General features: G+C 38.5%; 1 protein-coding gene across 1 annotated transcript in view; it reads left to right on the forward strand.

Moving 5' to 3' along the window:
* COL4A1 (collagen type IV alpha 1 chain) overlaps window positions 1-23,864 on the forward strand; it is a 131,116-nt gene that overhangs the window by 76,210 nt on the left and 31,042 nt on the right. The window contains exons 4-28 of the mRNA XM_064440396.1: window positions 91-135; window positions 1,688-1,732; window positions 1,842-1,904; window positions 2,006-2,059; window positions 2,206-2,232; window positions 3,575-3,658; window positions 3,771-3,833; window positions 4,853-4,888; window positions 5,418-5,459; window positions 7,047-7,136; window positions 7,717-7,752; window positions 7,901-7,960; window positions 10,134-10,178; window positions 10,406-10,459; window positions 10,935-10,976; window positions 11,854-11,947; window positions 12,589-12,624; window positions 13,816-13,980; window positions 16,728-16,823; window positions 17,750-17,833; window positions 18,565-18,635; window positions 20,976-21,167; window positions 22,025-22,193; window positions 22,550-22,642; window positions 22,741-22,845. Of these exons, the coding sequence (XP_064296466.1) occupies window positions 91-135; window positions 1,688-1,732; window positions 1,842-1,904; window positions 2,006-2,059; window positions 2,206-2,232; window positions 3,575-3,658; window positions 3,771-3,833; window positions 4,853-4,888; window positions 5,418-5,459; window positions 7,047-7,136; window positions 7,717-7,752; window positions 7,901-7,960; window positions 10,134-10,178; window positions 10,406-10,459; window positions 10,935-10,976; window positions 11,854-11,947; window positions 12,589-12,624; window positions 13,816-13,980; window positions 16,728-16,823; window positions 17,750-17,833; window positions 18,565-18,635; window positions 20,976-21,167; window positions 22,025-22,193; window positions 22,550-22,642; window positions 22,741-22,845 (1,891 nt within the window). The remainder of the gene's footprint in view (window positions 1-90; window positions 136-1,687; window positions 1,733-1,841; window positions 1,905-2,005; window positions 2,060-2,205; window positions 2,233-3,574; window positions 3,659-3,770; window positions 3,834-4,852; window positions 4,889-5,417; window positions 5,460-7,046; window positions 7,137-7,716; window positions 7,753-7,900; window positions 7,961-10,133; window positions 10,179-10,405; window positions 10,460-10,934; window positions 10,977-11,853; window positions 11,948-12,588; window positions 12,625-13,815; window positions 13,981-16,727; window positions 16,824-17,749; window positions 17,834-18,564; window positions 18,636-20,975; window positions 21,168-22,024; window positions 22,194-22,549; window positions 22,643-22,740; window positions 22,846-23,864) is intronic.

The raw sequence follows: 23,864 nt of genomic DNA on the forward strand, positions 1-23,864 counted from the left end.
GTAAGAACTTAAGCTTTAATATTTAAAACACAGAGATTTCCCTAAATTGTTGTCCCTAGGAATAACAAACCTATCTCTTTTCCTTTGCAGGGTGATACTGGAGAACCAGGACTGCCAGGAACAAAGGGAACGAGAGTGAGTTCTAACTTTTTTGCAATTCTGATGTCTGTGGGTTTATATGTCTTTAACTCTCCGTGGCTGCCTTCAAGTGCAAGAAGGGGTTAGTCTCCTCTTTGAGTTCATCAATGGCTGCACAATAATTGCAAAATTCTTGCTTTTGCCTTTGAAGTTCTTTCTGCATTGGGCAGTCGGTGCCTTTGTCCATTTGCATTTTCACCTGGTACCTACCACGGCATCAACAGCACTGCTTTTAGTATGCCTTTGAGATCTTTCTGACAACCGAGAGGTTTTTTTCCAGCTTAAATAAGAACCAGCCCTACTACCTCATACAAAATTCTCCTTTATGGTCGCCATCTAACCTCCTTGAAGCACTCCACCACAGAAGCTGACACACCCATGAGCACATAGATGTTAAAAACGTGCACAGGTTGTAGAGTGGAATTAAAGCCAGGGACAAAGATCTCTGACTTTGCTAGAAGAGGCTCTGAATATGCCTGTAACCTTCCTGTTGTCATTTCTGTTTAACGTGGCACATATATAACACTTATTTTAGCACATTAGCCAGGGCCATGTCTATTAGGGTTTTGTGATGTGCCAAGCTAATTCTGAGCATTTTCACATTTCATAATGTAATGATGAAAGAGGATTTGAATGGCTTGACCAGTAAAGATGCATATATTTTCAGCTATACCCTCTTGTCCACAGATTTTCAAATGCCGTCTCAGTTTTGTTCTCAGTTACTGCAGCACATAGAACTGACTGAATCAACTGCAGTTTCTGAGCTGTTGCAGAGGGGGTATTCTCCTAGATCAAGAAATCCTTATTTCAGCCTATGATGTTCATGATACCCTGGGGTATCCTGAGTGTTGATGTGAATTGGCATCTCCCAGCAAATCTGTTTGTGTGCTACAGTGCAAGTAGACTGTATTTCAGCAATTATAAAGTTTTGGAAGATACAAATATACTATCTGAGCACAGGATTCCATACATCTTTTCTGTTTCACAATACATGTATTAGGAAATACTGCATGAATAAATAAGCTGATAGGATGAAAATGATGCGCCAAGTCAAACTCCTGATTCATTACACTGGAAAGCTGTTCAAGAAGAAAGAGTTGTCTCAACCCGGTAGGTTTTTTTGATAGTAAGGATGAACTGATGTGGAGTAGGAAAGGTAGAGAAGCATCTTTTATAGTACGATAACATCCTCTTCTGCTATGAGGAGGTGCCTACAGTAAATTTAATTTTGGGAACGATGGTTGTGAGAAGACAGCACCTCTGCGTTCCTTTTTTTCCTGTGCTTAAAGCTCTGGTCTGGTTCCTGTTGAAGGAAATCCATATTGCTGCTTAAAAAGTTAAAGAAATATAAAAAGTTGCTTTCAGTTATCAATTAGTAACGTGCCATGTCTGAGAGGTTTTGAGGATTAGAGCTATTTTGTCAGGGAAGTTTAAAAGAAGCTGTTAACTTGTTTTCTGATTGTCACCAGTGGAGGTGTGACTCGGGCTGCAGCTTGTCATTGCTGTTTTGTGGGTTTGTCATTTCAGTCTATGTTTCTGTCAATTGCAGGGCCCACCAGGAGCATCAGGCTTTCCAGGAAACCCAGGCCTTCCTGTACGTATGAAGTATATGTATTTTAACCAAGAACATAGAAGTTTTAATTGTGGCATCTGACCTGGATTGTTGCTAATATTGCTAATTTCTTTACTTTCTTTTCATGTAGGGCATTCCTGGACAAGATGGCCCTCCTGGTCCACCTGGCATTCCAGGATGCAATGGCACAAAGGTGACATTTATATATGTTTCTAACAGCATCTCTGTGTTGAAATAAAAACATCCCTCAAGCGTATGTTCCCTAAACAAAATAAATTTCTCTGTTCCCCTCAGGGTGAAAGAGGTCCAGTAGGTCCCCCAGGTTTACCAGGACTGACTGGGAGCATAGTAAGTAGATTCTTTTATGTTTGATTCATTTGTTTCAGTCCTGATTCTTGAAATGCAAATATAACTATATGAAATTATATGGAGTATAAGATGTAAAATATACAATACTGAGGAAAAATAACATCAAATATGTCCTTTTTCCATAGGGACCCCCAGGACCTCCTGGAATGAAGGTACACTTTACTCTTAACTGTGTTCATATCCTGCTTCTAACAATAAGAATTAGGGTGAACTCTACACCCTCTAAGACTAGCAGTTCTTACTTAAGGACTGAAAAACTGTGCTGACATGTTTCGCTTTGTACTCTGTTCTTCAGTCCCACTAAATAAAGACAGTGGGGTGACCTCCAGTTAATAACAATTGAACATATGTGTTGCTCCATGCAGGTCTTAAAAGTGTATTACATGGATTACAACAGAAAAAAATAGTACGTCATTCATTATAAATAAATAGTATGGTGGCCACCCAATTTTGCATAAAGATTTAGGTAGATTTTATGGTTCAAACATTTGTTTCAATATTGACATTTCATTTATCTAAATAGTTTCAAATAGGTAATGTTTGTCAAAGAAGGTCATACAGCCCACGATATGAGAAGCATCCAACACATACTGAACAGTTTTTATAAAGAAAAAAATTAATCTAACTAACTAGGTATCTGAGCATTTTTTGTGAGAGGGAGAATGAAATGTTGAATGTCAGCAGAGCGGTTTTGCCCTTTAAAATTAACAGATACCATTTGGAACTGTAAGCTAAATATAAATCTAAATGGAATCTCAGATTTGTAATGACACGACTACTTGAAGTTGTAAAATGCCTTTTTCTCTTTCTGTCGCATTGGAAGAACTGACTTACTCTATAAACACTGAAGTACTGGAATGTTTCTTCCCTAGGCACATATGCATAGGTACACAACTCCTGAAATAAAATGACTTACAATATTGCAACTTTGTACAAAAACGCAGGAAAAATGGGATCTTTTGCTCTCAAGAAAAGAGGTGTAAACAAGTGGATAATGATCAGAATAGTTTTCTAAAGTAAGACGAAGTGGATCCCATTTTTTAGTTAAAAGGATGCCATAAATGGCTTTTATGTCAAAATTAGGTATAAGACTGAAGATCTCAGCCTGGAAAAGAGATTGTGAAGTTACCACTTCTGTCAGCAGCCTGGTCAGATGCTCCAGTTGTGAGGTGACACTGTAGTAGTAATAGATTTGGTGGGAAAATCTTTCTGACTACTCATTACAGTATAGGAAATTAGGGTATGAAGGAAGATTTGGTACTGGAATCTCTTCAGGTGGCTTTAAAAGACATTTGGCAATTAAGGTCTTAACTTGTAATATCTCTTGCTATGTTTCAGCTGAATTAAAAGAAGTAAGGTGACTTTTTTTAAGTCGGCTTTCCAAATGATTCCGAACTTTGCCTATCTCCAACTTCCCTCACATCTCAACATTAGTGTTTTTGAATGTATTTGAATGGATGTTCAAGTATTCTTCTTCTTCTTTTCTTATTATAGGGAGATCCAGGTGACATGACTGGTCTTTTACCTTCTAGAATGCTAAAGGGTGATAAAGGCTTTCCTGGCCAACCCGGACTACCTGTAAGTCTAAATGATATTTGAATAGCAGTGAGCTTCAGTTAAAATTATATCAGTATCATGAAATTACCAAATAAATATCACTTTTTAATGATGCCATTTTAATTTTTCATAGGGTCCACCTGGAACTCCAGGGTTTCAGGGACCAATGGGGCCACAAGGGCCTCCAGGAGAACCAGTAAGTTTCCTTTCATGGTGATTTGCACTTTACTTAGAGCTTTATTATAGGAAAGTTCTACAAGGTGTGTATAGCCAGTGTTTGCTGGGATTTGGGAAAGATAACGTACGGCTTCATGTTTAGCCTCCTGGACTCTACCATGGCAGGAATGACTAGGTAACATAAGTTTTCAGTAGCAGCTGCTATTGCAGTCCTCTTCTTGCAGGCTTGGAGGGTATTTTTGTGTGGGAGAGGTTGTAATAGTTATTCCTCTCTTCTGCTATTCCCCCACTTAATTTATAGACAATAAACCACAAACATAGTAGTGAAATCTAAATCAAAATGTTTGCTGAGTGTGTTCTCATGGGCAGCCACAGTAAGTAGTGCTGTGGAAACCAGGATATCAACTGTCTGTTATTATGATAATTACCAAATGCTGAAGGCATTTCAGCTATCTGACATTTTGACAGGCCTAACAGATACCTAATATCTTCTTTTCCCGTACTGGATGCGGGTAACACTAGCAGGGATCAATTATATCCTTCCAGTAAAAGTCCATCCAGTGTTTCCGGCTATTGAGCCATGTGAGATTTCTTACCCTTCTGAAGAAAACTGAAAGTGATACAAGGCAAAATGGTAGTACAGTTTAGTCAGCATTTGCACTTGCTGATGTGAAAAAGAACAATTTTAATGAAAGAAAGGTGATGACTAATATTTAGCATGCAAAACTGCCAAAAAAAGAGTCAGCAGTAAAGGTATTTTACAGTGCAGTACCATAGACTTTTTTTGATTATCTCTTGTCTAGATGCACGTTAGGTCCAACACTCTTAACAGCAAAACAAGGTCTGATGAGATATCTTAAGTAGATTCTGTTTGTTTTTATTATTTATTTTAAGTTGCTAGTTATGCACAGTAGCAGAAAAAGACTTTACATCTTGGTTTAAAGGAAAGATTTGCATTTTTGCTATCTTTATAGGATAAGGCATTATTCCACCTAGTATACTATATACATATGTTTGCTAAAATGTACTGTCTTGTAGGGTCCCCCAGGGCCACCAGGACTCCCAGGCGAGAAGGTAAGATGTTTTATTATAAAGATTAAGTCCAGATCTCTGAAGATCTGCAAACTAATGGTCCTAAAGGAGTGGGTTTTTTTACATTTTGGGATCTATTTTTATGTCTTAATGGGCATCATAAAGAGAGATTTTTAACACTTTTGTTTAGGTTTTCTTCAAATTTGTTTAGATCTGTAATCTCACTTGATCAAATCAGTAGTAATTACAATATTCTGTCATTTTTTAAACTCGTCTAAAAATGTCAAAAATTTCACTAAGATGTTGAAAAAAGAGCATACTGATAATAAAATCTGATAAATTTCATTCTGCCTATTTTTTCCACTAATTGGTGTGATGCAGGACTTAAAAAAACAGTGGAGGCGTTAGGTCATAATTACTTATTTGTTTCACACATGCATTTAAAAGACATATTCTGTCTTTTATATTGTCTCTTAACTTTTGCTGTATACAAAATACCTTTATATGTCTGTATGTATGCATGTGCACTGCTGATAAAAATTAACTAAGTATGTGTAATTTATATTTTCAGGGCTACATGGGCTTGGGCTTTCAGGGTCCCAAGGGTGAAAAGGTAAGTCTCTTGGAAACATTAGTAGAACAACTGATAGAAATATTCTTGATACTTTGTTTTAAATAGATAAACTATTGGAAACAGTCAATGGAGAAAATCAGCACTGTAATTCTTGGAAGGCTTGAGTAAATCTGTAACTTACACCTAAATGAACAAAAGTCATGAAGGGTTACAGTCTTTGTTCACGATGATGTTATACGTGACATTAATTTAGGTCATTATCCTGTTTTCCAGGTGTGACTAGTACCGACTAGTTTGCAGTAGGCGGATCTGGAAACATTTACTCTGTATATTAGGGCTCATCATGAGATTTGTTTGAAATCAATTTAGTACGGAGGGATGAAATCTAATGTGCTGTCCAGAATTATCAGAATTAATTGTGGTAGGACTCTTGAGGGCCTTAGTTTGGTTTGGTAGTGTATCCTTCTGAAGCAGATCTTTCAGTTGTCCCCTTTTACTGTGTTTTGACTGAACCAGGAGCAGTTTTCAGAGCACACAGACTAGTTTACTTTTGAGTGAAACTAAGCCAAAAGAAGTGCTCCAGGATCCCATTTATTCTCTTAACCAGAACCAAATGAGGGGTAAAACATGTTAATTTTAATCTGTTAGCTCTCCTACTGAAAGGTCGAGGTTAAAGTGCCTTATGTTGCATTTTCTAGAGCCAAGAGATGCATGCAGTCATGGGTTATTTGGTAAAGCGGTCGTGTGTCTGAGCCCTTCTCCAGAAGCTTCTCATGAGTGTCACTGACAGGGGCCTTTTGAAATATAAGTAAATTATGTTACTTAGGTGGGGTTTTTATTTCCACCACCTTGTTTATATATTTTGAGCCACACTAGTCCTAATGGATAGAATTTTTTGCAACATGATGTGTTGTTGAAATTAAATGGTTATCATAAAATTTATTGAAAAATGTTGGTCATAGAAGTATGTAGAGATTTCCTGGACTTCTCAGGTTTGACCTTAGCAAAAAATCAATTGTACTGCTATGCATTACTGCTCAACAGAAATGTATCATGCCTCTTTGGAGGTGTTTTATTGTAAAAGATAGTACTTTAGAATTATATAAGGAGATGAGGTTCTGATCCTGCTATGGACACGTACATACTAAAAAAGTATGATCCACAGTTATCATCTTGAAGTTGGTCTTTATGGACAGTTGTAAAGCTGATGGAACACTCTGAGCTTTGACTAACATTTTCCTTTAGGCGCCGACTTTCTTCACTTGACCTCTTTCCTTCTAATCTCCTTCCTCTTAAAGAAGGCACTAAAAAACTTTTGTACTAGTACAATAATTAATCAGATATATTCCTGATACTCAGTATTGATCAATCTTCACCCTAATGGAAGATTCAGAGATCTTTCTTCAGGGCAGTCCCTGTCTGTCACCCAGTATACAGTTGTATCTCCTATAACTCTGTATGTAACCCTTTCTCTGACTGATCTTGCTGAAATAAGAATTTTAAAAAGCAATTAGCTATATTTTTTAAAATGAGTGGTAGTTCCCTTTAATGTTATTGGTCTTAGTAATGTTTTTTCTCAGTGTCAGTACTTTTTTTCATGGACTGTGCTGGATTTGGTGTTGACAGGGAGAACAAGGGGTAAGGGGCCCCCCAGGCCCGCCAGGCCCAGCACCACATATGAAGGAAAAAGGCAGTGAAGTCATAAAGGGAGAAAAGGTGAGACTTTAATCTTCATGTACTCCTCATTAAAATATGATCAATAGGAATCAGCAAGCAAAAGTAAAACAGGAAAAAGAATATATGAAGTCACCTACAGCCCATTTTTCAAAAAATCTCCTTGTTTTACTTTCTGAATTAATTTTGTTTGTCTTTGTAAGTTACTCTAAAAATATATGATAAATGCATTAAATAATTGCATAGTAACACATACAGCAGAGGACTTTGTGAGGCAGGAGGATTGATAAGCATAGTCCTGTAAACACCAAATATTCTAAAAGTTTTAATTAGTAGCTTATACTGGACTTTTCATATACAGAATCACATTCATGGAATCTGAGTGCTAATGAATTTTTCAATTATTGAATTAGGCGGTCTAAGCAATATATACCATTATAATAACCTAGCTTAATAAATTCACATTTTGTGTTTGTCTAACTGCTTATAGCACATCATAATACTAGGCATAGTTCTTGAAGTGGAGAATAGGGTTAAATATGCTTTTGCTGACGCAAAGAATGAAATGAATAATGGTTAAGATTTTTCTTACTAATCTACATATTTTTTATCATTTCATTAGGGTGATCCAGGTGAAAAGGGTGAACAGGGAGCCCCAGTGAGTATTGTGTAGATCTGTTTTTCAATACTATAAAAGTTGTGAAGAATGTGATAATGACCCTGAATATCTTTATAGCTATTTCATAAAAGTAAATGTACTTTAGTATTTGACAATATTTCTAATCTGGTGTGCATTTATTTTCCAGGGATTTCCAGGTTCAGGTTTCAAAGGAGAAAAGGGTGAACCTGGGAAGCCTGGTCCACGTGTAAGTATGCTCAACTTTATCAATGCTATAATTACAGTCATTGTATTGTTTCCATAAGCTACTTAAACCTAGTAACCATTAGCGAAACAGCAAATGTTTTTTTCAGAACAAGCAAGTTTTGCTGTAGGACAGGTGTACAAGTCAAGGTAGTAATAACATACAGTAATATTAATATGTAACATGCTTTCAGATAACTAGGCACCTAACAGTAGCTCGCAGTGCTGAAGGCAAAGGCAAGAGTCTCATTGATCCCAGCTGAAGCAAAATTAAGTCATTCCAGAACAGAAGGAAAAGCAAAGCAAAACAAATCCCTCTGTAGGAATGACTTCAGCTAAACGGAACTTGTTGAATTTGTTTCAAATACTCTTATGTGCAATCTACAAAATAAGTGTGCTTAGCTTAAAGGTGCTGTTTCTTACAAAGAAGATGAATGGAGCAAAAAATTTAGATGACTGAGATACATTCGCTTGCCCGTTTCTAGCCTGACTGCAGATGCTTGAGGCCATAAGGTCTGTTACATTTGCCTAGCCTGACCTATATTACAGTCTCATCCATACAACTTCTGCGTGAGTCATGCTATATCTTTCATAGCTGAGCTGGTAGCAAAACCATATGTTTTCTACATGCCAACGTATCTAAAGAACTGTTTCTCAAATTGTGGGTCGTCATAAACTGTTACAAAAAGACCCAGCACATTTATAGGCATTGAATTTTACTTCAGTCTGAAAAAGTTAAAATATCCCTCTCTACTATACTTCAAGGTCAAATGTTCTGTCATCCTTTCAGTAAAGATATGCGATGGGATTATCTTTGCTATCATGTATGTATTTGTACTCTTACAGTAAATGAGGTCTTGAAAGCTGGAAAAATGGAGAAATGTTGGCCTAGAACTTGTTGAGGAAACTGGAGCATCTGTGAATTGTTCAAAAACATAGCTTTCAGTTTCTGCAGAGTTCCCTGAACAAAGTTTCTAATATATTTTGTATATAACTGTTGCTGTTCAAGGAAATCATAGCTACTTCTGAAATTAAGATAAGGCTTGAAAGATAAACAGATGTTAAGATCTGATGTTCTAGTTTCCTGGAATGAAAGCGTATGATTAATTCCAATCACAATATACATTTGAAGACTCTCCTGACTTTACAGATCATATTTTTAATTAATCATTAAAAATTACTTGTAATGCTTCTTTATAAGATACCATAGCTGCACACTTTGGTGGTGGTGGCCTGTTCACATTTGTTGTATCATTTTCATCCTTCAATTGCATTGTCTTAGATGGAATTTTTTGACCTAAACTGATAGGATTATATTTTAGACTGAATTGCATGCACTGTTACTTTATGTATTAAGTATATGTATTTTCTTGGTTTTATGGGACATATTCATATTGCTTATGATGCTCATCTAATCTAAGCACTGTGACACCAACTAAAAGCCAGCCTCCAGTGATTAGGCTACAAGCCTAGGTGCCAGTCCCTCCATAGTCCATTAGAAGGGGAAGGGAATGCTAAAAAGTAGGTTAGTACATCCAAGTCATTTATTATGTACCTGTTGATTACCTCAAGGGAATCTAATCCTCTCTGTAGGGTAACACAGTGGTCTAACAGTGAATCATTTCGCTCTGGAGGAGGGAATCTTGGATTCTAGGTTATCATCTGCCTTGTGATTTGAAATAGCTTTCAGTTTAGAGGAAATGGCTTTTACCACTACATTACCACATGATCAGGTACGGGGCCACCCTCCAAGCCTTCTGCTGAAACTGAGCCACTGAATGTCTGTGAATAAAGGTTTTGTGAGGCTGGAGAGTGTATATATAGAAAGGGATTGCTATAAAGGGAGAAGTTTCTGGGTGTGGTTCCAGTTTCCTGTGCTGTTGATATATTTTGTCTTGAAGCCTCCTTGACTGAGAAAACCGTATGTTATTCCTGGATCTGGGAACAGATTTGCAGGATTTTGTTTAATTCCACAGCTTGTAGGATGTTGAGCAACATAAGCAGTAGGCAGTCACAATTTGTCTGCTTTGTACCTTCTGCGCTGTTAGATGTGTTAGCACACTTCAGTTAATGCATTACAGTAGTGATTGTTTTGTTCTAGTGTTTCATCCACCGTATTTAGAGATTACATATATGTGGCTGTCTCTTTAAGCAGAGTGGAACTTGATGTTTTACAGGGAAAGCCTGGAAAAGATGGTGAACCAGGACCAAAAGGAGAAACTGTATGTATTTTACTGAATTTCTTTACTGTTTCTTACATTCAAAACAAAGAACTGTCTGTATATTATAAACGGTTGAAATTTTCTAGCCTTCTGAATTGTTTACTTGAAGTTGTTGCATTTGGTCAATTAGTGACTGCTTTGAAAGTCACTGCTTTGAAAGTCGATGCTGCCAGAACTAAGATGCAACTATATTTGTCTTTTCTGGTTTTGTTGTCCTCTACACGCAGGGTTTGCCTGGAGGGTTTGGGATTCCAGGACGACCCGGGGAGCCTGGTACAAAGGTGTGTAGTAGCGGCCTTTGCTTCCCATCACACAGAATGAGGAGTTAAGAGCTTGTATGGCATGTTCATAGATGTACATTAAAACATAAATGTACATAAAGCAATATTAAATGAATGTTACTAAGTTGTAAAGTCATCAGTCAGAGACTAGAGGAGGTTAAAATTAAGGTAGCTTAGATATCCCTGGTTTAGATCTCTTATATGAATTGATTAATGCAGGCTTTATTTCCCAAGTGCTTTGCACAGCCAGCAAATCTACAAATTTACTTTCCTAAAAATCCCAGTTTCTCTTTACATAGTGTAAAGCAGTACAGGCCCACAAACTTACTACTTACTGCTTATTATAATGGTCCAGGTACTTACCATTTGGAAGTTGTATGAATCTGTATCAAAGTGTTGTTTTCCTAAGGAAATCCTGTTTTGTGGGGAAGAAAATCTGAGGTGGATTTAAAATGTAAATTCTATTTTGATTTAGGGTGACAAAGGTGAACGAGGTTTTCCAGGACCTCCAGGAAGAGTAAGTAAAATAAATTCTTGTTTTGTTTTAAAATTAAATGAAAATATAAACTTTGTGAAAGTCAATGTGCTCAAACAATGATGAAAAAAAGAGACTGCATGTTCTGATCTCATTCTGATCAGTCATGTCCTCATTTTTTCTTAATGGAAACAAAAGTTGCATGCAGTTCTTTTAAGTATGCTTGAAATTGGGGAAAGCAGTCTCGAAGAATATGAATTTCAAATGTTTTAGACTATGAGAATGATTGATAGGCATTGTTAATTAACACAAAGTATCCAAAAGAGAGTTCAAAAGAGAAAGTCTGTCAGCTTTATAGTCTATAATTTTAAACACTTCAAATAAAAAATGGCATTAGTCAGCAACAAATAGATCTTCTTTGGTGCGGCTTCCCCAACATGGGGGAAAATTCCCAACATCTGCTAATTTGATTTGAAAAATGGTGGATACTTCCTGAATATTTTACTGCAAATATTAGTATCCTATATGTCAAGCTCAGAACAATGTTAGCAGAAATTGCCAGGACATAAAATTTTAAACTTCAAGGTAATACAAACCTAATGGGTCAGTGCTTAGCCATGCTGAGGTTTCTTGGCATCATTCTTGTTCAGAAAGGTGCTATAGAGCTATCCACTTAATCCTACTACTGACAGATTTTGGTAGAATAGGAAATATTTATTTTGTCTGGTAATTCCTCAGCAGCTACAACCCTCTCACAGCAGTTGTTACGCATCACTGAAATTGCAAGTATAATCAAAACTGCTCAAAATTTGTTTTCACAAAACAAAATAGCCTCTGTACCATCAGATCAGGATTGGGGGAGAGAAATGAGGGCACAGTTGTATGTTTCTAGTGTCCTAGTCTTTGTCCTGTGATTCAGGTTATAGATCCTGGACCAGTAGATGGCTTTGGTGAAAAAGGAGAGCCTGGACTTTCGGGTTTGCCTGGACTGAAAGGTCAAAAAGGTGAAAAAGGTATGTATTTTGTCTTGTCTTTTTAATTGAGTTATGATTTTAGTTTTCTTATTAAAGGAAACTAAAATTGCATTCTCTGTGAGCTCAGGAGCTCTATATGACAGTGAAACGTTATAGTTGTTTGTTTAATTGCTTTCAGGTTATTGCATTTTGTTGTAGTTTGTAGGGCACTTCTCATCATAACTAAGGCTGCCTTTCAGTTATAGACTGGAAAAGGATAAACCGGGATCTTTTTTTATGGCAGTGAAATAATCCAGTGAAATTATTTAAGAAAGATGGAAATCAACACAAGCATAAAGAGGATAATAATCTTGAGACTCCTTCAAAAAAGTCAGTATCTAAATTTTAATCTTAAAATTGGCTTGTATAATTTATAAAATTCTTCAGTAAACAAGAAAATCAAGCATTCCCTTTCCCATTTTCCCCATTACAGACCTTACCCTACTGATGAAAGATCAGCACACAGCAGGGCCTTTTTCATAAATGTACTGTTTGCAGATACCTATATTATTATGTATATTAATATATATTAATATTACTTAACCTTTGATTCAGGGCATACTTAAATAATACATGCTAAAAGTTCACTGATGTTGGTATAGCTGACTTCATTGCCTAATTGAAAACCATTCTTTCTAAAGGTTTACCTGGTATACAAGGAATCCCAGGACCTCCAGGTATGAATTAATGACTGCTGATTTTGTTCACATTTTCCCTGTGTTCTTCTTGGGCAAAGAGTCCTGAGAGATGTTCTCCTTAGCTGCTGCCAGCTATTGCCTGACTTGCAGAACACCCAGGCAGTGGCCTCTCCAGGGGTCTAATCATCCCCCTAGACCCTTCCTGTAGACTGCTTTTCTCGTGTCTCTGATGTGATCCAGCCTTGCTCTTTGTGTAGAGCCCTGATAACTTTCTGCTTAAATTGAAGAAGTAGTATGCGCAGGTCATCAGAGATAGCCCAGAGAGTATGGCTCTGTTGGGCAAAAAGAGTTGTAAAATGTGAATACGTGCATCGGTATGTGCATATAAGCCTATGTATGGATACTTATAAATAGATAATTTGGTTTGCTGTCACTTGAGCTCTTATGTGTTTCCACAAATATAATAAAATAAGGTTTGTAGGGAAAAATAATAACATTTATTAGATCAAAGTCATTCCTGAAGGCTTCCTGCTTTTTTTTTGACTATGTCACTTGATCTAATAAAAGTTATTTCTTTTGCTTGCAAATGTTGCCTTTTTCGTAGTCTTAACATCTTCACATCCATGACAATGCTGCCATTATGTATATATGTACGTTACATGTGTTTGAACTAAACCACAATATTTGCTTTTTAAAAATTAAGCAAATCATCTGTGGAAAACTGACTCTAGCAGATCCTGCAGTGATACTACTATTATCTCCTTTGCTCGCATTTTCTATCTTGACAGTGAGCTAAATATGAAATTAAGTGAGCCAGGGTCAGATAGTTTCCAGGCAATTTTTTGACATTTTAGGGAGGAGATACTATATACTGCAGGCTGTAATAGTCCCTAAAGAATTCTGTGTGACAAGACAAGAAAAATAGTAGCTAAGTGTAATAGCTAAATTAACTCCTGTGTTGTCACTTTTTCCTACCCAGCAACAGTTGATTAAGTCTCAGAAAGGCAGTTAGTACAGAATAAGAGTGTTTTTCTAGGGACCTAACCAAAATGAGTTATTCTGAGCTGAATGTGTATGTGACCTCGATTTTGTATAAATCACCAATACTAAAAATACAGTCCCTCTTTATTTTGCACTAGCATTTTTCTGTTTCTCTCTGAAACCTAATGGAAGCTGATGTGTTGATAATGTTACTGTGTTTCTGCTTCTAACTTTTTTTCATGTCCAAAGGTCGACCGCTTCCAGACAGGGTAGGATCACCTGGTGTCCCTGGAGAAAGAGGAGAAAAAGGTGAAAAGGGTTCTCCAGGATTCCCTTTACCTGGACCCCCTGGAAGAGATGGTTTCCCAGGTCCCCCGGGGTTGCCTGGCCCACCAGGTCCTCCAGGCAAAACAGGTAGGTAAAGGACTTGGTTGCTTTTCACAATGAAGACTTAATAATGCACATTGCATGCATATAGAAAGGAGTCAAGATTATGAAATCTATAACTAGAATACATCTACATCATGGAAGAAACATACTGAGTTGTTAACAGACCAAGTAAAAGCTGTTCCATGATGCAGGGAGCCACTTGTTTCCATACTGGGACAAGGGTTCTTTGCTAAATGTTTTTAAAACTTCTTCAAAAGTACATTGTGGACTGTTACAATATAACCAAATAATTAACCTGAATATGTATTGGTTTCCTCTGTGTCCTAATATGCCAATTTAGAGATTTATAGATTTTCAATTTAAAAAATAGCAGATACTAATAGTGTTGGCATAGAAGATAGCTGTTCAGTATCACAATTTACAAGTCTGCAGTACCAATCTATGTAACAGGTCTAAGAACTGCTGACTGAGGTACTAGTCTGCTACAAGGTTTCTTTGTAAAATGAAGCTATCTTACAGGAGAACGAGGTCAACACTTGCTTTATAGAGGATAATGAAAAGCTAGTAATGATGTGACAAATACATAATAATATTACTAGTAACGATAACAAAACTTTACAGCTATGTATAATTAGGTTCTTATAAAGCATTTTTAAAGAGAAAAATGTTTGGTTGTGCTTGGCACTGAAGCAATGAAAAAGTACGTGTGAAAGTGGTCCATGCTTAATAGCTCCTTACAACTGCTGTTTTAACTCTTTTATTGAAGGAAAACTTTTGCTATAGGGGATACTGATACTGTGAGTTAAACTGTCATTTCAATGCAAAGAATGATATCCCCATTACAGTAGTTTAGGTAGTCTAAAACTGTTGAAAGGAACATTATTCTCTATTGAATTCCTAAACCAAAATGCCTGGTTCAAAAACAACTGAAGGTGCCTAGTTGTTGCTGTGTTTGCCAATGAGCAGTACAAAATCCAGCATCTAGAATATGGAATTAAATAGCTAAATCTTACCCTACCCTAAAAATAAGAGCAATTCCTGCATATTTCTGTCACTGCTTAATTCTGCTCCTTCTCCAGATACTTTAGCATTCTTCAAGTGGAAAATGGGAAACAATTTGTTTTCATTTAACTGTTGCTTGCCAAACTCCACATTAACATTTTGACTACTGGCTTTGACCAAAATGATGTCATATTGTATTGGGTCAGAACCTGTGCCATATCATCAGACAGAACAAGCACAATTTGTATTCTCATATCAAGCCTGCTAAATAGTAAGTAGAGACCAGAATAAATAAATGGAGACCAGTGACAAGGGTGTCCCTCGGGTCCATACTGGGACCTGCGCTGTTTAACATTTTCATCGGTGACGTAGACAGCAGGATCGTGCCTGCCCTCAGCAAGGTTGCAGAGGGCAAGCTGAGCAGTGCAGCTGACACACCAGAAGGACAGGATGTCATCCAAAGAGACCTGGACAAGAGGAGAGGTGGGCCTGTAAGAACCTCATGGGGTTCAACAAGGCCAAGTGCAAGGTCCTGCACCTGGCTTGGGGCAACCCCTGATACCAATACAGGCTGGGGGATGAAGGATTGAGAGTAGCCCTGCGGAGAAGGACTTGGGGGGACTGCTGGATGAAAAGCTGGACATAGCTGGACATAGGCCAACAATACGCAGCTGCAGCCCAGAAAGCCAACTGTATCCTGGGCTGCATCAAAAGAAGTGTGGCCAGCAGGTCGAGGGAGGTGATTCTGCCCCTCTACTCCGCTCTGCTGAGACCCCACCTGGAGTGCTGCGTCCTGCTCTGGGGCCCCCAACACAAGAAGGACATGGAGCTGTTGAAGCGAGTCCAGAGGAGGGCCACAAAAATGATCCGAGGGCTGGAGCACCTCTTCTGTGAGGACAGGCTGAGGTGGGGTTGTTCAGCCTGGAGAAGAGAAGGCTGTGGGGAGACCTTATTGCGGCCTTTCAGTACTTAAAGGGGGACTATAGGAAGGATGGAGACAATCTTTTTAGCAAGGCCTGTTGTGACAGGACAAGGGGGAATGGTTTTAAACTAAAGGAGGGTAGATTTAGACTGGATATAAGGAAGAAAGTTTTTACAGTGAAGGTGGTGAGGTACTGGAATGGGTTGCTCAGAGAGGTGGTGGATACCCCATCCCTAGAAGGGATTCAGGGTCAGCCTGGACGGGGCTCTGAGCAACCTGATCTAGCTGAAGCTGTCCCTGCTCACTGCAGGGGGTTGGACTAGATGACCTCTAAAGGTCCTTTCCAACCCAAACCATTCTGTTTTGGTTCCTAACATATGAAGTTTCTTCTTTTCAGGAAGCTTGATCAGTGTGAAGAAGTTAAATACATGTTCACAAGCTGCTCTTGACCTAGAAAGTTTCCTAAAACATTGAAAACAAAAATCAGGGTACAAAAAACTCTACTTAATGAATTTCTTCAGAATGTCGATATTGTCCGTTCTCTTCAGGGTCAAACCAGATGTTTTTCACCCACAGCACTTAGCCAAAACTTACCATTAAAATAGATTTTATGTGAAAGTTGTTTGTAACCTTACCATGGCAGAGCCTGGGATTTCTTAAGTAGTACATACAGAATCAGAATACAGAATCCCCGTTAAATTTTCAAAGTAAAACAAATAGAAAAATAAAATGCTGTCCTGACTTATCACTATTCATAGATACATTCAGCTGGGACATTCATAAATGCAGCCCTGTAATGGAAACTTGAACTGGTCAAACAATATTCTTTATTGGCTTTCCATTGCAGATGGAGTTGAACAATGCCAGCAGGGAGAACCTGGTGCACCTGGTATTCCTGGACCTCCAGGAAGAGATGGATTTCCAGGAGAGATGGGAGAGAAAGGTAATGTTGTTTAAAGTGATTCCTTTCTAATACTATGCTCTGTACACTGGAGCTTGGGTATGTAAAGAGGCTGAGATCCAGAGAAGTGTATTTACAATTAAACAAATAGTTCATGGACATGAAGAGTTTCCTGAGTCTCTGGTGAGTAAAAGAAGGATATTGTGTATTGAGTTGTGTGAAACAAACTTCACTTACATTTTACTTGGCTTACACATTGCTGGACAGTGATAAAGGATGGCGCAGGGCTGAAAGAGGAGCTGGGAAGAAAGAAGGGGTTGAGTATAGCCCCATTAAGTGTAAATCGAACTGTTCATGGCAATTTAAGATGCGAATTCTGAGATGAAGAATTAGAGAGGAGCAGATGAGTTGGGAATGGAAATGGTTTATGAATCGTTGCCACAAGTATAATTGAAGCTAAAATTGTAATGCCTATAAACAGAATTGTCAACCATGTGTTTTAGCAGCATTGACTAAATGGACATATAAAAAAATGAGCATTTACACCATGGTTGATCCTTCCTAATTTCATTCTGCTCATTGCTTTTCTAAAACTGCAAAATTGCAGTGACTGTAGAGGTTGTCCTTTTTTTGCTTTAATCTTTCTGTTTCTTCTATACCTGGTATATATTTCTTTTCTTCTTTTTGATCCTCTTCAGCCTGGTCCTTTTTAACTATCTGTAAAGTACTATCCCTAGGATAAGACCTAAGTTGATTTTCATGCCATTCCTTTAACAATTTTAAAGAATTTTTAATATCATTTTGGTGGTAAATTATCTTTGAAGCCTGTAGTTAGAAGTAGCACATTTATTTTTATTCTTTCCACATGAAGTATATTAAATTGACCTTTGGCTCCGAATCCACCTGCCTGCAGTTGTCTTAAATCTTTTCATTGTTATTCTTTAGTTTTGTTGGTGTTTTTTTTTCAGGTGACAAAGGTGAATCCTGTGCCTTATGTGATAAAGTAGGACCTCCTGGACTTCCAGGACCACAGGGGCCACCAGGTCCAGCAGGTAAAAACTCATTAACTACCTGAGAATTAACTATGTAGGCTAAAATCTAAAAATGCAGTATGTATGATAAAATTAATTACTTTTTGTCCCACTAATCAAATTGTTTGTGAAACTAATGAAAGGAGGATGAAATATTCCTATTTTTGGCCTGATTCCAAATTTCCAGTGCAATCAGCAATAATTACCAAGGAAGCGAAAATCAGCTACAGTGGAGGGTCTTTGCAAACTGTCCCAAATATTTTCACAGAAGATTGTGAAAGTGAAAAATAATGTGGGAAACTTTTGCCCTATATGCTCAGGTTTGGCAGTGGCCCATACATATGTTCCCAATCCTAGCATTAAATTCTGTGGCCAAAAAGAAAAACTCTTTTTCTGCTACCATATAAGAGAAGCGCCACATGCAAACAGTGATATTATACCTAATGTTTGTTCTAGTGGCTGTTAAGAAAAATGAATATGGTTTAGGTAGTTTCCGGACTGCGGTGGTTACTTGATAAGTGTAAATAGTAAGGTGAATTCATTCCTAAGTCAAATGAATCATCAGCTTCTGAATTTATGAATGTAGACCCATATAGCACATGAGCACATGAAGTTCACTGACTTCAGTAGCATTATGTTGATATAGCTGGGGATGGGATGAGACACTTTGAGAAGGATCACAAAGAATTCACATATGAGCTATTCGTAAAAGCATGTAATAAATAGAATGGTATTTTTGTCTCTCTGATAAGGTTTTCCAGGACAGTCAGGTTTCAAGGGTGAAAGAGGCTTACCTGGACTTGTTGGCCTTCCAGGGGTACCTGTAAGTAATGCCTTACCAAATGTTATGTGTCCTATGAGGCATGTGATCAAAAAATACGTGATCATCAGTGTGGTTGTGTAATAATTCTGTGTAAAAACAGACCAGCACAGTGATATGATAAAATTAAGGAACTATGCCTAGCAAAATTAACTAGGAAGCAGCATGGTTGAGCTTCAGAAATGGGTTATATTTCTGTGTTTGCCCGTCATACAAACTCAGCAGGACATGTGACCTTCTGGCTGAGCAAGCTAAGCAATGATGTCAGGTAAAAAGTAGGATTTCACAGGAAACAGATGCAGGTCTGCCCTGACCTTCTCTTGAATTGTTCCAATAAATCTTTGCTGTTGTGTACATGTATATTGAGAGAGAGACAGTGCCATCTAGCGTAGTGTAAGCAATCTAATATTAGCTTGCAATATACTCTGGCAGTTTGTCTGAATTTTGGGAAGTGTATGCAATATATTCCGTAAAACATAATTAGTTAGCAGGAAAGGTAAGTCGTTTTGAAGAAATAAAGGAAGGCTGTGAAAGTAGATAGTATCCTGATAATATGATCACTTGTAAGTTATGTTGTTGCAGCACAGCACAACTCTCAGTGAGTAAGGCTGGATATCGGAAGCAGAACAGCCACAAGCGTGGCTTGTCTAAATGTCTAAAATGTAACACAAATTACTCCTAGATGAGCACTGTACTAGCACAACTACATCTGATCTTGTCAGAGTTCACTTGAGTGTCCCCACATACGCTGTGGTATGCTGTCAAGACCTACCTTAGCATACATGTTCCTGTAGTATAACATGGATTTTGACACCATTCCTAATGTAAGTAGACTGAGATTGTCAGTCTTCCCTTTTTTTCCCCAAGCTGTTGTCTCTTCCAGCTGATCACTTTTGGCAGCATAACTTCTCAGTGACATTCATGTGCACTAGCTTTAGCACACACTGGAGTTACACAAGCTCCCCCTATCACCAGTGGTGAGAGAGAAGCACCTTCAGAAGTTAAACCAGCTCACCTGTATGAATTCCTTACTCAAGGAATCTATTTCTCTTCCTTGAGTATAAATAAAGCCTAGATGAATTCAGCCAATGAAAGTTAGCTAGGATGAAGTCCGTTCTCTATTTCCACCATGATAAATAACATGCTATTACTGTGACTGAACTTGCCATAATATCCGTGGGATCCATGAAAAAAAAAAAAGTGGAGAAAAATAAAAGACATCCTAATGTATTTAAGCCTTTTTTTGTGTGTCTGGCATTTGTTCTCAGCACATGTTTTGCCACACCTCTGTATTTTCTTATTATTGCCTCTTAAGGTCTGTTCGTGACTTTCATCAGACAAAGACTGGCTGCTGTTCTGAATGTTTTTAAGCTTGTTTTGCTCCACAAAGTTCAGCCAGATGGTGATCCAGCATATAGCTTAGCTTGGGAAAACTACATAGAGGCCACCTTTGCAAGCTCACATTGCTTAGAGCTGTGTCAGAGCATCAGAGTCTGATCCAGGACCCACCAAAGCTAGTGGAAAGATTACCTTTGACTGTGTTCTGGTTCAGGTTTAAGTGGAGAGTGCACATCAGCCATAAGCAGTGGACATTCCGCGTGAAGTTTGTGCTTTACTACCCTAGTGAGTAGCTCTGATTCACCTGAAATTAGAGAGTCTGTTCCTGTGACAAAAGTTCATGTAAGTCCTAGAAAATATGCAGGGAAAAACTGGAATTCTGAAAATCCCATAGGTATATTATTAAGTAGATAATTCTTTCCAGGAGACCGTACAAAACTCTTTTCTGAGCATGTGTGTAGTATTCTGATAGTACCAACTGACTGTGATAGTTAATTGTACAAAATCAATGAACATTAGCAATGAAGGGAAATGTGTACTTACATCAGCTAAATGTCATAAATAAACTATCCAGGGAAAAGCTTTCAGCCTTCAGTTAGCCTTAGCTCTTGTGCAAATAACATTTGAGTTTTGTATAAGACAATTAGTTTAATTTCATAGACAATCTATATATTTGATTAATATTATAGTTGATTTAAAAGGTTTTGAAAGAAAGAAGATCATGGGTGGGGCTTGTATAAGCAGTTTAAACCTGTAGGTTTGGCTGAGTTTGTCTGTGCATACTGGAAGTGTGTTATTTTCCTTGGTCAAGAGAAGAAAATTTGCATTAATTTCTTATTCATACTGCTGTGTTCTGGAAAACATTCTCATTTGACGTCCTCAATTGAAAACTTAATGGTTTACTTGATTTGGGTCTACTCTTTAATTTCTGAAGGTTTGTTTTCTTTAGTATCAGTTGAAGGGTTGGTAAGGCAGCTGATAACGTCTGAATTTATGAAATTTCAGGGGCCGCCCGGCACTCCAGGACTTATGGGCAGACCTGGGGCAAAAGGAGAGCCAGGAGATTTTTCTTATGATATTATCCTGAAAGGTGAAAAGGGAGATCCTGGTTTCCCAGGACAACCAGGTACTCCTGGGAGAGAAGGAAGACCAGGAAAAGATGGATTCCCAGGTCCCCCGGGTCCGAAAGGAGCCTCGGTATGTGTGTCTTTTTATGTTTACATACTGTCCTATACATTCTGTCTTTCAGATCAGAATTCACATGCTTTTATGCCCTATACATGCTTTATGTTTATCAGCCTCATTCCTGGTTCCACATCTTGTCCTTACCTTGAGTAGTTCATTCTTCCTCAGAGGAAGGCTTCAGTTTCCCTGGAACTAGTGAGGAAGACAGTCCTTCAACAACAGACTATTTCAGAGTTAGATTTTGACCCTTTCTTTTTACATGTCATGCAAATAAGTGATCTGACTCAGATGTATTCAGCATGGCTTGTTACTTTCAGGACTATAGAGCAAGGTTACTTCCCCCACAAAGTTGTGGATGTGGACAATAGTTTTGTTCCTTTCTCCCCTTCTCAGAGCTTGATAGTGAGAACTAGTGTGGATGATCTAGCTGATATCTGGAGATGATTGAAGGAATGCAGTTATCCAAGTAGAGATTACTAAGAAAAGATTTAACTCTGTTTTAGCATACTTCTCTTGTGGAAACTGATCGGTTTCCACACTAACAGAGCGAAGTCTTGCACTGATAGAGGGTTCAGCTGATATGGATGTGGAGCTGAATGTGGAGCTCACATCTGCTCCCAGATCTCCCAGTGGGAACACAGCCTACGTGGTCCAGTTAGCTGCGTTGTGCACTAGGTGTGATTTCCGTGGGCTATTCCATGTGGAACCCAGTTCTATTTCCAATGAACTCCATGATAAATAATCCACTTTCCTTCAGCAATACAGATACCTGTGCTAAATCCAATTTACAAAATATTCAAAGAGAGAGGATGATGTGTTCTGTCTTGCCTCTCAGGCAAGAAGTACACTTATACTTTCAAAAACATTAGGGTACAGCTGGCCTGAAAGGAGAACGTGGTCCCCCTGGCCAACCTGGATTCCCTGGAGTACGTGGTGAAAGAGGTTTTCCTGGTCCTCCTGGGACAGGCACTGCAGGGTCACCTGGTGACAAAGGAGACAGAGGCTTTGCTGGAACCCCAGGTTTACCAGGCCTTCCAGGTAAGGCTATAGTATGCTTTAAAAAAAAGCAAAATTAAAAAAAAATGTGCCCATTAAGTGGTACAACTTAGAGGATCACTGGAATGTAAGATTGAAATAAAAAAACTTTCTAATTTAGATCAATATTTGCTTTGAGCAATACAATTGCAAATCTTTGAGAGCAGTTTGTTAGGCCAAACAAGGTGGTTTAGGTTAATCCTAAACTGAATTCATTCTAGTTTGCTATGAATCTTCTACAAAAAAACTTCATAACGAGTCAGTTGTAATGGCATGGATGGACTAATATTGCTGGCTAGGTGAAACTCCCTTGTTTAATTTCATTGGTTCTTGTACTTAATACATCTTTACATTCACAGGAGCAAAGGGTGAAGCAGGCCGAACTGTACCTCTCCCTGGACCTCCTGGGGCGGATGGCCTTCCTGGGCCACCTGGTTTCCCTGGACCCCAAGGTACAGTAGCCTGTTGATCTTTGTCTGATGTTCACAATGGCTCTGTTCCCCAGAAGCTAGCCTTTGTGTTAATATTTGTCTTGTTTTCACTTGCAAAGGTGACAAGGGGAATCCTGGGCTTCCAGGTAGACCCGGCCCACCAGGAGAAAAAGGTGCTGTTGGGAAGCCAGGTATAGGGTTCCCTGGACCACCAGGACCCAAAGGTAAGATAAAGTTATCCATCTAACAGAGCTGGGGTAACTGAAGTGTGGATGTAGGCCTGAAATATCATCCAGCCATGGCTGCATGAGATTTGGGAGGTACAGCTGAAGAACCTCCCTTGCTAAAGTCCACAAGCACCACAATAAGCTTACTTTCAATGCATACTTGCTTTGTGCAGTGATGTGGTACAGATATAGACAGTGTCAAAGCTACTGCCAGAATAGAAAGTGATATAGTGCAATGTCTTACATTGAGGCAACTAAGGTTGCTGAGAGATGAGATGACCTTTCTGAGAGACGAAGCACTGTGTATGGTTGGTCAAAAGAACGTGCTGATATAACTATAACATTTTTGGGCCAGAGCTTGCAGCTCTGCTGTGTCCTAGGCAGCTGAGAGTGGTTTGGTTAGAATACCAGCTTGCTCCGCGTAAGTTTAGCGTTCCCCACCTGGCTGTTGTCAGGATATGTTCATAGTTTAGAGGGAATCTAAATGTTCATATTCTAGTTTTGGATTTTTTGGAAGATGTATTTCATAGTGCTGCTACTCATTTAGAACCAGATCACTGAGTTTTCAGCAGCCACCTTGGGATGGGAAGAGGCCTGCTGACAGCCAGAAAGGAATGACATATCACATACATTTCTTTCAAGGACCCTTCCTTGAATTCAGCTCTGCCCAATGACTTTCCTGGGGCTTAGCCTAAAAGCTGGATTTCCCACTCCCTGAGACCTTTGCCTGGGAGAGTAGCTTCATCTCAATTTACTGAGTGTATGCTGGTTTTGAGTGAGTGCTATCTTTAAGTGATTTGCCGAATGTTGTATGTATTCCTTCCTGTATGCCCAAGGAGCAGTGCATGGGCCAGTTGTGGCATAGAAACCTTCTGTGTGTAACCCGCAACAGGACAGGCAGGACATGTCACACAATATATACTGAACAAAAGGTGTTGATTCACAGATGGATTTTGTTGTGCATCCCTCAGCCTGATGCCCACACATTAAGTTGCCTTTTCTGAAGAAGACTTTGG

Source organism: Phalacrocorax carbo, chromosome 1, assembly GCF_963921805.1.
Source record: "Phalacrocorax carbo chromosome 1, bPhaCar2.1, whole genome shotgun sequence".
Taxonomy (NCBI): Eukaryota; Metazoa; Chordata; class Aves; order Suliformes; family Phalacrocoracidae; genus Phalacrocorax; species Phalacrocorax carbo.